This window comes from Lemur catta, chromosome 8, assembly GCF_020740605.2.
Source record: "Lemur catta isolate mLemCat1 chromosome 8, mLemCat1.pri, whole genome shotgun sequence".
In the NCBI taxonomy this organism is placed as follows: Eukaryota; Metazoa; Chordata; class Mammalia; order Primates; family Lemuridae; genus Lemur; species Lemur catta.
The window spans coordinates 12,936,948-12,949,569 of NC_059135.1; the positions used below are offsets into that span (position 1 = coordinate 12,936,948).

At 44.3% G+C, this 12,622-nt stretch overlaps 1 protein-coding gene and 1 long non-coding RNA gene across 3 annotated transcripts in view; one reads left to right on the forward strand and one right to left on the reverse strand.

Moving 5' to 3' along the window:
• Positions 1 to 12,622, forward strand: part of SERPINE2 (serpin family E member 2) — a 59,059-nt gene that overhangs the window by 38,298 nt on the left and 8,139 nt on the right. For both annotated transcript variants that reach the window (XM_045559102.1, XM_045559103.1), the window contains exons 3-4: positions 901 to 1,128; positions 6,345 to 6,542. In XM_045559102.1, coding sequence (XP_045415058.1) covers positions 901 to 1,128; positions 6,345 to 6,542 — 426 coding nt within the window. The remainder of the gene's footprint in view (positions 1 to 900; positions 1,129 to 6,344; positions 6,543 to 12,622) is intronic.
• LOC123643537 lies at positions 891 to 5,220 on the reverse strand. Its single transcript, XR_006736823.1, has 4 exons — positions 4,338 to 5,220; positions 3,522 to 3,651; positions 2,264 to 2,416; positions 891 to 1,821 (listed from the first exon to the last, which is right to left on the reverse strand). It is a non-coding gene; the product is annotated as an uncharacterized LOC123643537 (long non-coding RNA).

A 12,622-nucleotide genomic window follows, 5' to 3' on the forward strand; every position in this document is an offset into this window, starting at 1 on the left:
CACAGAGCAGGTGCTCGGGAGAGGTCCAAGAAAGGGCCGTGCACACTGTAAAGCCCAGTGCGGTCCCCCGTAAGGACCATGGGGAGACTTTGCCCTGCCTCATGTCAGGGGTCTGAAGAAGATACACAGAGTCACAAATCGGCTCTTCAGGGGACCATCAAGGTGATTCTGGTAGGACATTTTGGGACAGTGTCATTTCGAAAAGACCCGAAATGATGTAAAAGGATCTGTAATTTGAGCTCTCTGCGGAAACCCACTTCATCCTTGTAACTTATTTTCCTCTTTTTCATGCTCTCAGACTAAATGGAGCATGTATGAATGGCTCGTGTAAAATAAAGCTTACATTGCCATAAAATTAATCTCCTTACTTTTTGAGCTTGATACCAAGTAAAAATCACATTGTTCTGGATGGTGGCACATGGTAATTTTTTATAGTCTCTCTAATGCTTATTCATTTTTTTTTCCAAAATAGAAAAAAGAAATCGCCTTGTTAAATCTTTGGCAAGAAAGGAAATAGCCCTTAATACTGTTAGACACGAGAGAGAGGATGAATTAGGAAGTTCCCTTTAATTTGTTTCCCCGGCTACAGAACTGAGGGGCGTGCCAGCGTTCATGGCCACCTGGTACCCGGGAGGATGAGGTCTACGTTGGGACAGTGTCGAGAACACCCCAAAGTGCCTGTTTTGATGCAGAAGCCCATTGATTTTTGAGACCTTTGATAGTAACCCCACCCCAGTTTCTTAAGAAATAGGCCCCTAGAAAAGCTGAAGACTTAGTCTGTTGCTGCTCATTCTTACCCTGTTTATGCTGTTCTTATTTGCTGTAATACAAAAGATTTTTTTTAAAAACTTTTCTAAATTCTTAGGGAAATACTGCTGTATTTTCTGATTTCCCCTTTAGGAGTCGGTAAAGTGTTAAAGAAGATCAACAAGGCCATCGTCTCCAAGAAGAACAAAGATATCGTGACAGTGGCGAACGCCGTGTTTGTCAAGAATGGCTTTAAAATGGAAGCGCCTTTCGTGACGAGGAACAAAGACGTATTTCAGTGCGAAGTCCGCAACGTGAACTTTGAGGACCCCGCCGCTGCCTGTGATTCCATCAATGTGTGGGTTAAAAACGAAACCAGGGGTGAGTGGCCGGAATATTTTGTATACCTTGTGAACGAAAGTGTGAGTTACACTCCAAGATTCTAACTGGCGTCCCCAAGTCCCATGGCCCTTCCGTTGAGAAACTGCCTGGACCCGAGTGAGCTCTGGGCCTTCTCTTCTTTCTCAGCAGGTCCCAAGACTCAGTTTCTCTTCCTTCCCCATTCACGCAGCTCACTGTGCCCTTGGGGGGTTTTCTCCCTGTAGTTTGGACAGTGGAGCAGAATGCGGCCCCCACGGCTCTCTCCTGTCCTTGCCTTGTGGCCTGGCCAGAGTCCTGGCCACAGGTGCTTGTCTGTTTCGAAGGTTTTCTTGTGCATCCCTTCCTACTTGTGCGTCTGCTGTTCCCTTTGCTGCGATGTCCACCTCATTAGATTTCTCTATTCACCTCCCAGGCCTTTTGCTTCTGCCATCGCCAAGACGTACGTGCCCTCGTCAGTTAGGACTGGCACGTGCTCATGCCTTTTACAAACCCCTCCACCACAGCGCTTTCCATATCACATAACCGTTACTCACTTACGGGTGTCTCTTCTCCCTTTAAATGGAAGAAATGTCTGGCATCGGTGTTTTAAGCCTGTTAATTTCTACACCGGAGGTCTAGGTGGCAACACGCAGTGGGAGCTGTAGGTCTGGAACAACAGAGGACCGTGACAGCTGGGAATGCAGATTTGGGCACCTTTTTTCATAAAAGGGAGAGTTAGAGTCACAAGAATGGAAGCAAAAGAGACTCAATAGGGAGAAGAAGCCCAAAGACAAAACTTGGGGGAAGCTGGCCTTTCAGGCCATGTTTCTCAAAGTGCGGTTCATGGTTCACTTGTGTCAGAATTACCTGGGCGGGGTGTGTAGAACTGAGATCCCCGGGCCGCAGACTAAATCAGAATCTCTGAGGAGGAGTTAGCAACCCCCAGTCTGTCTCTGCCACCCATCGCCACAGTCACGTACCCGAATGTTGGAGGACCGTCAGCAGAGCTAGTGACGAGGTGGACGAGGCATGCCCAGAGGGAGTGGAGGAGACCCGGGGTGGTTTTCTAAATCCATGGCCTCCCTCCCCCAGGGGCCCGGACCATGCAGGTGAGGCTCCCTTCCCGAAACCGCAAACGGTCAGGAGCCCGGCAAACCTGAGGGCGTGCGGTGGTGTTTCCGGGCTGCGGGAGGCTGCAGGCCTGAGAAGAGTGGCTGGAAGCAGAGGCACGCAGGGCCGCTCTCGGTCCCGACTCTGTGGCTGGAGACTGTGTGACTGGGGCACGTCATTGTACCCTCTCAGCCTTTGCCTGTGGAATGTGTCATTAAACCACATTAGTTTTACCACTTGACAGTTTGCAAAGCACCTGAACGTGCTGGGAAGGGAAGGCGTGGAGACCCCAGCAGCGCTTTTGACCCTATCGGACCCACTCTTCTGTTTTACACACATATCTTTCATCCTGTCTTTGCTATCCTGAAATGAAACTCATAGCTCATATACCCTATACACACACGTATGCAAATTTATAAAAAATTAGTACAATGCCAAACTATAATACAAAGGAAAACAAAATAAAAGTAATTTGTGTATACGGTTCAACAGGTAAACCCTGGGATATAACTGCACATGACTATAGCAAAAGTAGTCAGATTCTGAGAATAATTGGGAGCTGACCAAGGCAGGTACGTTGTACTGGGACACGTGACCACGAGCTGTGTTACCATTGCTGATGCAAGTTTTTCTGAAACGCTGCAAGACTCTTCATAAATTTCCAAACAAAACAAAGTACAGGCTCCATTTGATCTGCACGGTAGTCACATTCCTGGCACATTCACCATACGTTAAAAGGATGTAAAAAAATATATGCTTTGTATTTATATGTGAAAAAGAGCAAGGTTCTGGGCTCAGATGATTATAAGGAGGCATCTCACCGACACAGGTATCCAGTGGGGCATTTGAAAGTTACGAGAAAGCAGACAGTGCTTCATCGTGTGGAACTGTGTCGAGTATTGCAGGACAGGGAGCATCGCTGGCCACTGCTCCACTCAGCCAAAATTGCTCCCCCAAGTTTCCAAACTGCCTGCTGGGGGTGACCTGCCCCACCGAGAGGTACTTGACTGCATGATGAAGCTCAGAAGGACCTTGGAGCTCCACAGTCTGTGTCTAGACGATTGCCAGGCCTGTTCCATGGAGGTGACAGTTCATTCCCTAACAGAGTGGGAGAGTGTAACATGCAGGCCCCTTGCAGTGTCCCCGTGATGGTCTGACATGCCAGCCTCGTGTACTGTGTGTTCCAGCCACACAGCCCTCCTCCCTGTGCCCTCACCCCATCCTGTCTCCTGTCACCTTGCAGCCCCTTCCCCAGCCCCTGTGCATGCAGGCCCACTGCCTTCTCCTTGTCGGTGCCTACTCACCTCTGCACCGCCACGTGAGCAGAGTGATAGTTAAAAGCACAAGTTCTGCATTGGAATCTCAGTTCTGTCACACACTAGCCGTGTGGCCTTGGGCAAGTTACCGAACCTTCCTGTGCCTCAGCATTCTCATCTGTCAAATGGAGAGGTATAATAGTAACACCTATTAGAATAATTCTAACAGCATTAAGGCTGCTACGAGGACATGAATAATACACTCAGCAGCGTGCCCTGCATTTCATAAATGTTCAACCAGCGTGAGCTACTGTTATAGCTGTTGGCTCATGTGATGCCTCCTCAAGGAACCCGTCTGTCCCGACCTCAGTCTCCAGGTCAGGTCTCCCTCTTATTTGCCCTCATAGCTTTGGGTGCATCCACTTCAAGGTATTTGTTAAAGTTGCAGCTTTGTAGTTTTTTCCAAGTTATTTATGTCAGTCCCCACCTCACTCTAATTCATAGCTCTTTGAAGACAGAATTCCTTTTGTTTTCTTAAGAGAGTACCGGGGAGGGGGGGTGGTCAGTGAGAAATTACTCAATGGGTACAATGGACGTCACTGCAGTGATGGATGCACTGAAAGCCCTGACTTCACCACTATGAACTACATCCATGTAACAAAATTACACTGGTACCCTATAAATTTATACAAATAAAGTAAGTAAATGAATACACTTTTTAAAAAAGAACAAGTATCTGTCATGTGGTAGCTAGGTAGCTATCCAGGGATGGATGGATGGATGGATGGATGGATGCACATTTGTGGCAGTTATTGATGGTGGGTTTCCATGTGCCTTCTTGCCCCTGCACTATGCATTTCTTACCTTTCTCTCTTTGCCCTTCCTTTTTCTCTTTATATCTTCATAGCCGCGTATTATATCTTAGTCCTGCTGGTGGCAGTTGGAGGCATCATTTATCTCTGTAAAAAAGAACTGAGATTTCTGCAGACTCTTGTTGAGCACTGACTGTATACTGAACATAGTGGTAGGAGTGAGAAAAAATGAATGGCAGAGGGCTTGTTCTCATGCAGTTCGCAGTTTAGTTGGGGGAAACCAACACGTTAAGGTTGGCCAGAACGAAATACCACAGGTGTCATGGTAGTGCTAAGCATTGGGCTTTAGAGAAACCGAGAAGAGAGGCAGGCATCTTCTGCCAGGTGGGACGGAGGATCAGAGAAGGATTAGAAGGAGAGGGGACCACTGAGCTATGTTGTAGGTTCAAGTAAGAACTGGACGGGGTAATGTTCCCAGCAGAGGCGAAAAAGAACACTCACTGTGGGGGAACCAATTCTAATGAGCTTGCTAGTGGGAGAGCATAAAGTTCTAACTTCTTTCCCACAGGACAGTCCGTGGGCAGAGGCCAGCCTCTCACTGAACTGAATGATGGCTATTTATAGCTTATGTAGTCTCCTTCCTGTTCCTGACTTCAGCTGGCATTGGTGCCCCCTTGTGGAAGTAGTGAGTGGGTCAGGGAAACTTCAGTGTGCTTGTTTATCATGACTTATTTAAATGTTTGTTTCTTGTACACCAGGATCCTCTCGTAACTTCATTTAAAAGGGCTTAAGGCTCTCACTGCTGAAGAAGATACTCTTGCTTCTTCAGAAGTGGTTGGTTTTACTCTTGCCATTTGAAGTAGTATAACTTGCATTTATATTATACATTTGTATATATATGTATATGCCTACATATATTTGGGCAAAAAAATGCAGTAAACTAATTTTTAATAACTTTCAGCATTAGTGATCCCTAGTAAAGCACACACACACTTCTCTCGTTCTCTCTCACAGCTGAATCTTAAAAGGCCAAGTAAAAGGAGCCTAAATGGAAAACCAAAGCTTCAACCATAGATAACACTTTAAAAGGAGCTTTGTTTGCTCCTTCATTCCCGACACCAGTAAGATGGACCATTCCCAATATCATTTTCCTTCAAAATTAGAAGTTCTTCTAGGATAGATGCATCTTTTTTTTTAAGTTGTATTTTATTTTTAATTGGCACATATTAACTGTATACATTATGGGGTATAATGTGACGTTTTGATGCATGCATTCAATGTGTAATGATCAAATTAGGGTAATTAGCATATCCATTACCTCAAACATTGATCATTTCTTTGTGATGAGAACATTCAAGATCCTGTCTTATAATCTCTGTAATATCAGGGCCTAGCTTGATGCCTGACTCATAAGTACAGAAACCAATTTTTAGTTTCAATTACTCTTTAGTGAGTTATAGAGACTTGTGATATCCAGGGATTCTAAAATAATCCTCAGCATTTCTGAATGTTAAGAAAACTTAGGAGAAATCTTAAGACAAATAAAAACATTTACCCTAGATAACATTGTGCCAGCTGAAGTGTTTATTTTTGACTGGGATTAAATCAATCCAGGACTTCAAAACAAACAAAAAACAAACTGCTCATCTTGTGCCATGCAAAAACCTTCACTGCTAGTCACTTAATTAGCAAAATAATAATAATAATAATAATAAGGATATTAATTATCAAGTATAGCTTATTCGGTTGAGTAAAATCTTCTAAAGCATGGGCTTACAGGGAATTGGTAGTAAAATAATTTCTCAATGAAAAGTTTGGTAACCCCTAAATAGGGATTTCTAAAGTCTTTTCCAGTTCTCTGACTTTTAACTTGTTTTTAACTTTAATTTTTAGTGAGGGGGGGAAAAACTGGAAAGTACAAAAGTGTGTTTTTAGAAGTTTCTTTTTAAAATACTTTAAGATTCCCTTTGATTTTTCATTCTACCTGATCAACAGCTACCATTTGCCCTCAAAGCAGCCGCCAATCCTGAGGGTTTTTCCTTGTTCTTTGACTTCACAGGTATGATCGACAACCTGCTGTCCCCAGATCTGATCGATGGCGTGCTCACCAGACTGGTCCTTGTCAATGCAGTGTATTTTAAGGGTTTATGGAAATCACGGTTTCAACCTGAGAACACAAAGAAGCGCACGTTCGTGGCAGCGGACGGGAAATCCTACCAAGTGCCGATGCTGGCCCAGCTCTCCGTGTTCCGCTGCGGTAAGTTCACGCTCGGCGAGGCCTGTTCTAGGACGGCAGAAAGTCCTGGAAGTCTAGGACGCCCCTGAGTGCTTTAACTTAATCCAAGAGCAAATCTGACTTTTTATTTATTAAAGAAGTGGGGAGCAGGGCAGGGCACTGAGAGGCAGGATTTTTAAAAAGCTCATGGTAAGTCTTTGTGTCGTGTGCAAAGGTTATGAATCAAGACCTAGCATATGTGGGCTTTTTGAATGCAAACTTAAAGATGAAAGGACAATTCACAAAATAAGAAGTATACATGGTTCATAAACACATTAAAACATTGTCAACTCATTAGCAACAGTACATTACCAAATTAAAAATAAACATAAAAATTAGATTTCTTTTTCACTCATGAGATTAGCAAAAATTAGAAAGATTGATAAAACCCCGTGATGGCTCTGGTATAGGGGAGGTGGCCCCCTTGAGCACTGTTGGTGGCAGGGAACTGTGGTCTAAAGGACTTCACCAGGGGCCTTGCCCTGCAGTCCCGCAGGGAATTTATACTCTGCAGATAAGCACACACTAGCAAATAAATAGAAGTCAGACACAAATACATAGTGGACATGTGATCATTAGGTTTAGATTTACATAAGTGGAAAGATTATATAATATATGGTTGATTTCAGAAAACATGTTATAGAATAACAGATGCCGATTCATTTCCCTTATGTAAAATACTGTCTTAATATTCACACATCTATAGAGGTTTGTCTTGGAGGATATTCATTAAAAATGTTAATAGTGCTAAGATTTCAAATGAATAATTTTTCTTTACTTGAACTCGAATTCATTTTTAATGAGCATGTGTCAATTTTATAGTCAGGGAAAAAATGACCCATGTCTGCCGTCATTACCACGGCATAGGTTACTAAGCCTGGTGATTGTTTTTTAAATCTAGCTTCATCGAAGCACTCTTGGTCCAATTTAAATTGATCCTTTTTTTCCTCTGTTAGTTAGTCTTCGTGTCTCCAGTCTACACCTAGACATTTGGGTCCTAAATATTACCTTTGCATGTTCAGTTTATATCAGCTCCAGACACAGCTGAACATTTCACCAGCTGCCTAATTCTTGAAATGAAAGAATGACTCATGTGAGGGACACAATAAACAAAGTCACTTTCAGTCATCGGTCCAGCTTCTGGGATAAATATTGACATGTAGTGAACAAATATTCTTTAAAAAATGATATGTACCTTAAATCCCCACAGAAAGGTGTTGTCCTGAGCAACTGAAAATAATAAAAGCAGTCTCGCCCTGACCTTACCAACCCCCAGGCTGAGTTGCCCAAGGGGACTTCAGAAACGCCCCACGGCCGCTGGCTCGTAGCCAAGGCAAAGTGATTTTATTTTAGGTCAATCTTTTGTACACACTCCACAGTCCATAAAAAAATGAAAAGCCAGGGGGCCTCATTTACTGTATGTTTCTTTGGCCGAAAAAATGACAAGTTATTAGTTCAAGATTAAAATGTAAGGCTTCTACTGACATTCCTATGGAAGATTAAAATGTTTGCTTTTACAGGACGATAACATGCTTTTCTTGGGTGTATAGGCTGTTCCCAGAGAGTTACATCTCTAGGTAGCTTTTCAATGACGAGCTGATTTGTCTAAGGATACACGTGTGTGTTTTATAGAAAGTAATGCACAAACACATTCTCGCTGTCAGAGAGTCAAACCCTACAGAACCCACGTGTGCTGGACGTCCTCCCTCCCCTTCCCTGAGTCCTGCCTCCCTCTCCACCCGCTCCCACCCTGTTCTAAGCCCCTAGGAGGCTGCATCAGTGGCTCCCTTGCTCTGTGGCTTCTTGGTGGGTTGGCTAGTGGGGATCAGCAGGCGGCAGGGGTGAGGGAGGAGAGGGGTCGGGGCATAGACTCCTCAGCCCTCTCCCCCTAGAGTCACTGGGGCACTGTGTCCCTCCTCCAAAGGCTCAGCTCCTGCCAGGCTTGTGCCCAAGAGCCCTTTCTCTCTGAGTCACTGCCCCTCCCCAGTCCCAGCCTACGGCTGGCAATGGTACCACCACTGTTTGTAGCTCAGGGTACGGCCTGTACTGTTTCTCTGTATTCTGCCCATGACTGGTAAACTCTGCTTAAATGACCCAGTTTGATGTCTTACCTGTTTCCTGCCCACCCTGGCTGCTCTGTCCCGAATTCAGAACAGAATAGGAACGTCTCCTGCTCGCTGCTGTTCTCATTCCCTCACAAGTAACCACTCTAAACAGCTTGGTGTTGTCCTTCTCGCCACCCCCCCCCCTTTCTATGCCTGTGATCGGGTCAGTAAAACCTGGAACTGGACCCAGCTCCTCTCGTGGGCCATGCCGCGGAGCATGAGGGTGTCATACACTGCCCTGTTTCTTGCTTTGGACAGCAAAGCGGCTCGTCACGCTAAGACAGGGCGGGTTTGTCTTGGCGGAGCCGTGAAGGTCCGTGCTGGCCCCAAGCAGGCGTGTTTTCATGACCGCAGCTCACTGTCCCCTCCCACTCTGGCCAGCTTGCACAGCCAGGGCTCCGGCGGCCCTGCCCAGATTCCCACGGCCTGTGGTGCCACCTGTCGAATGTTCCCTGGGCCTCAGCCAGGCCTCATTACTCCTGGTCACTTTGCCAAAACATTGTCATTCAGTTTATCCATTTTCTTGACACTTCCCCCACAAGATGCCATGAAAATCCCCGAGAAGATTCACGTGGTAACACTCAGGAGCAAGGGGGAAAATAGAAGAGGAGGAGAAAACCCTTCTGACTGGTGCCCCGTAAAGTATGAGCACCCCCAGGACAGAAACTTTCCTGTTAAAAGAAAAAGCTTTAAAATCATTTCTAATGGAAGTGTATTTTATGCCCACTGCAAAATCTTTAATACATAGTATGTAAGTAAACATTCCCCTATAATCCCATTTCCTGGGATTAAAAAACCTTATTAAGTGCCAGTTATATATAATAATGAGACCTTTTCTGCAGATATTTATAAAATGTATCTATGAACATTTTCTGCATACAAAGGATTATACTTTAATTTCTATTCTATAATCTGCCTTATACATCAGACAATATATCATGGAAAACTTTTTATGTCAATTCATGAGGATTTACTTGATCCTTTTATCAGCTGCATAATAATATTGCACGGCATAAACATACCATAATATCCTATGGGTGGCCATTTGCTTTTTTCCTATCATAAACAACACTGCACTGAGTAGTTCTGTATATACAGTCTTTCCATACTGGTATCAGTACAAAGGTAATTTTCCTTGAATAGGAATTGCTGAGTCATCGTTGTGATTTTTTTGTTTGTTTTTATCGTTACGAATTTAGACCTTAGAGTCTTTATTTTGAAAAAGACCACAAAGAATAACCAAATTTATATTTCCAGTGTCCTTTCTCCTCTGAGTTTCCAGCTCACACTTGTCTACCCACATTACTGCTCTACTTGGTTGTCTCCTAAGTTCCAGCTGCACAGACTAAACGTACCATTGCCCTTGCCGTCTAGTCCTCCCTGTAGTTCCTCAGCAGCAAATGGCACCGACACACACCAGTTGCTTATGCCACACCTCCTTCCCAGCACCTCTCCCCAAACTCCCTTTGGACTCCAGCCCATGCAGCCTGAGCGGAATGATTCAAGTAAGGGAAAGTTATTTGGGAGCCCGGTGTCAGAGCATGGAGCCCCTTTTTATTTATTTATTTTTTTTTTATAATTAAAAAAAAATTTTTAATTTTGATGGGTATGTAAATAATAGTTGTATATAGTAAGTAGACTGCTGCATGCAGTGGATCTGTTACTGTTTTTCCAAAATGTGTATTTCAGTTTCCACTAAAGTATGGTCTGAACATTTCCTTAAGCGCTCAGAAAATCCATGGTTACTTGTAGTAGAAGGTAACCAGAGGGACTTTCATCTATAAAGCTTTCCTGACATTAAATATTTAAGATATTCTCTTTGATTTTACAGGCCGAGAAAAGTCCTTAACATTTCAGTGAGCCTCGTGATGCCCTCCCGTGTAGCACTCTCAGTGGGAGTCACAGTTCTTTAGGGGCTTTCTAGAAAAACTGGGTTACCCCAAAAGCACCACTTATGGGAAATTCTAAGTCTTCTCCACATTTTTAGTACTTGATTCTTCACCTAGTATGTCTCATTAAAAGTTTTGTCGGCCACGATTTGTCTAAGAGGAAAGACTTCTTATCCCCTTTCATCTCTGCTTCTTTTCAGAATGCATGAACCTGCTTCACATTTTTATATACTGCAGAAATTATTCTCATTAAAGAACACACAATCTACTTTCCATGGCCGGGCGCAGTGGCTCACGCCTGTAATCCTAACACTCTGGGAGGGGGAGGCAGGTGGATCGTTTGAGCTCAGGAGTTCGAGACCAGCCTTAACAAGAGTGAGACCCTGTCTCTAATAAAAATAGAAAGTAATTATATGGACAACTAAAAATATATAGAAAAAATTAGCCAGGCATGGTGGCGCATGCCTATAGTCCCAGCTACTCGGGAGACTGAGGCAGGAGGATTGCTTGAGCCCAGGAGTTTGAGGTTGCTGTGAGCTAGGCTGACGCCACAGCACTCTAGTCTGGGCATCTCAGAAAAAACAACAACAACAACAAAAAAAACAGTCTACTTTCCAGGGGTTAAAGAGAGCCTGGAGTAGGGTATTTTAAAGGGAAGAGCTCTGGGACAAGAGGCTTCATAAATACACACAACTCTTATTTATGTACCCATCATAACTTTAAAATTTTTTTAATTATTAAAATAAATGAAAATTTAAAACATAAAAAGGGGCTCAGTGCTCTGACACCAGGCTCCCAAATGCCTTTCCCTTACCTGATCCATTCTGCCCAGCAGCCGTGCGTGCGCCAGTGCAGCAAGCGTGGTCCCCCTTGGTGGGTCGATTTTGTGTGTAGACTGTGAGCAGTGACCTCACATTCAAGAAGTGAGGTATTTTACAAAGCTTCTCACGTCAACAGATGGAAGTTTTTGCCGTGTTCTGGACTGTTGAGCACTTCGTATATGTTATCTCACTGAATTTTCATAACTCTGTAAGGTAGGTGCTATTATAGCATTTTACAGATAAGGAAACTAAGACTTGGAGTTAAGGAACTTGCCAGAGTCCCAGAGCTAGGGTGCTGCAGGTGCAGGATTTGAATGCAGGTCCCACAGCTCCAGATCTCGTGTCCCGTAGCCTCGGCATGTATCCTCCATACAAGGATGCTGTGAAAGCGGTACCTTAGTGACCAGGTGGAAAGAGAGGAAAGCTGTTGTTCTGTCTCCCTGCTCCTCAAGCCACCATGTAAAGATGAGCATGGGTATGTCTGGAAGTATCGTGGCTGCTGCTGGTCATCAGCTCCTGTGGCCAGAAGCAAAAGTGGAGCTAGGATGGGGGAGAATCAGTCACCAGGCAGAAATGAGAGACTGGACGCACAATGGTGCATGGTTATCAGTATCACTGACGAGTCACCGAAGGATCCCTCGAGGATGGATTAACTGGTGAATGTGGCTATTGTCTCCCTTCTGGAACACACCCAGCCCATAACTTTTCATTATTTATAACCTCCATCCTTCTTATCAGAACAGTAAACATGTCTAGAAGCAGTTAGATCCTCCGGGTCCTTATTTCATGCCCTGGAGCAATCATTTATTAACTACTTCCCAAACTTCACAGTTTCTAAAAATTAGCTCTGCCCGAGTAGGGACTTAACGTTTCCTTCGAGGATTAAAGAGCTCATTAGGAAGGAATTTTTTTTTTTTTCTCACTTTCCCATTGATTTTTCAGTTTTTGCTGAGACTATTTTATTACATGGCTAAAAGTAAAGTTGAAGAATCCTATCTTCCATTCTTGGGTAGCCCCAAGACGAAGCCAGGCTAGAGAGTTGGGCACACATCCAGAGCCGAGGCTGCACGGGTCACTGAATGGCCCACAGGCAAATGCGGGTGGCAGGACCCAGAGAGACCGAGCGGCTCCGCCAGTCGCCTGCCTGTTTCTTCCTGGAGGAGAAACTGTGGTGTCATCCTGCAGTGTCCTATACTCTAGTCGCTACACTATGTTTATCAGATTTTATGGCTAGTAGTGTCCATTGT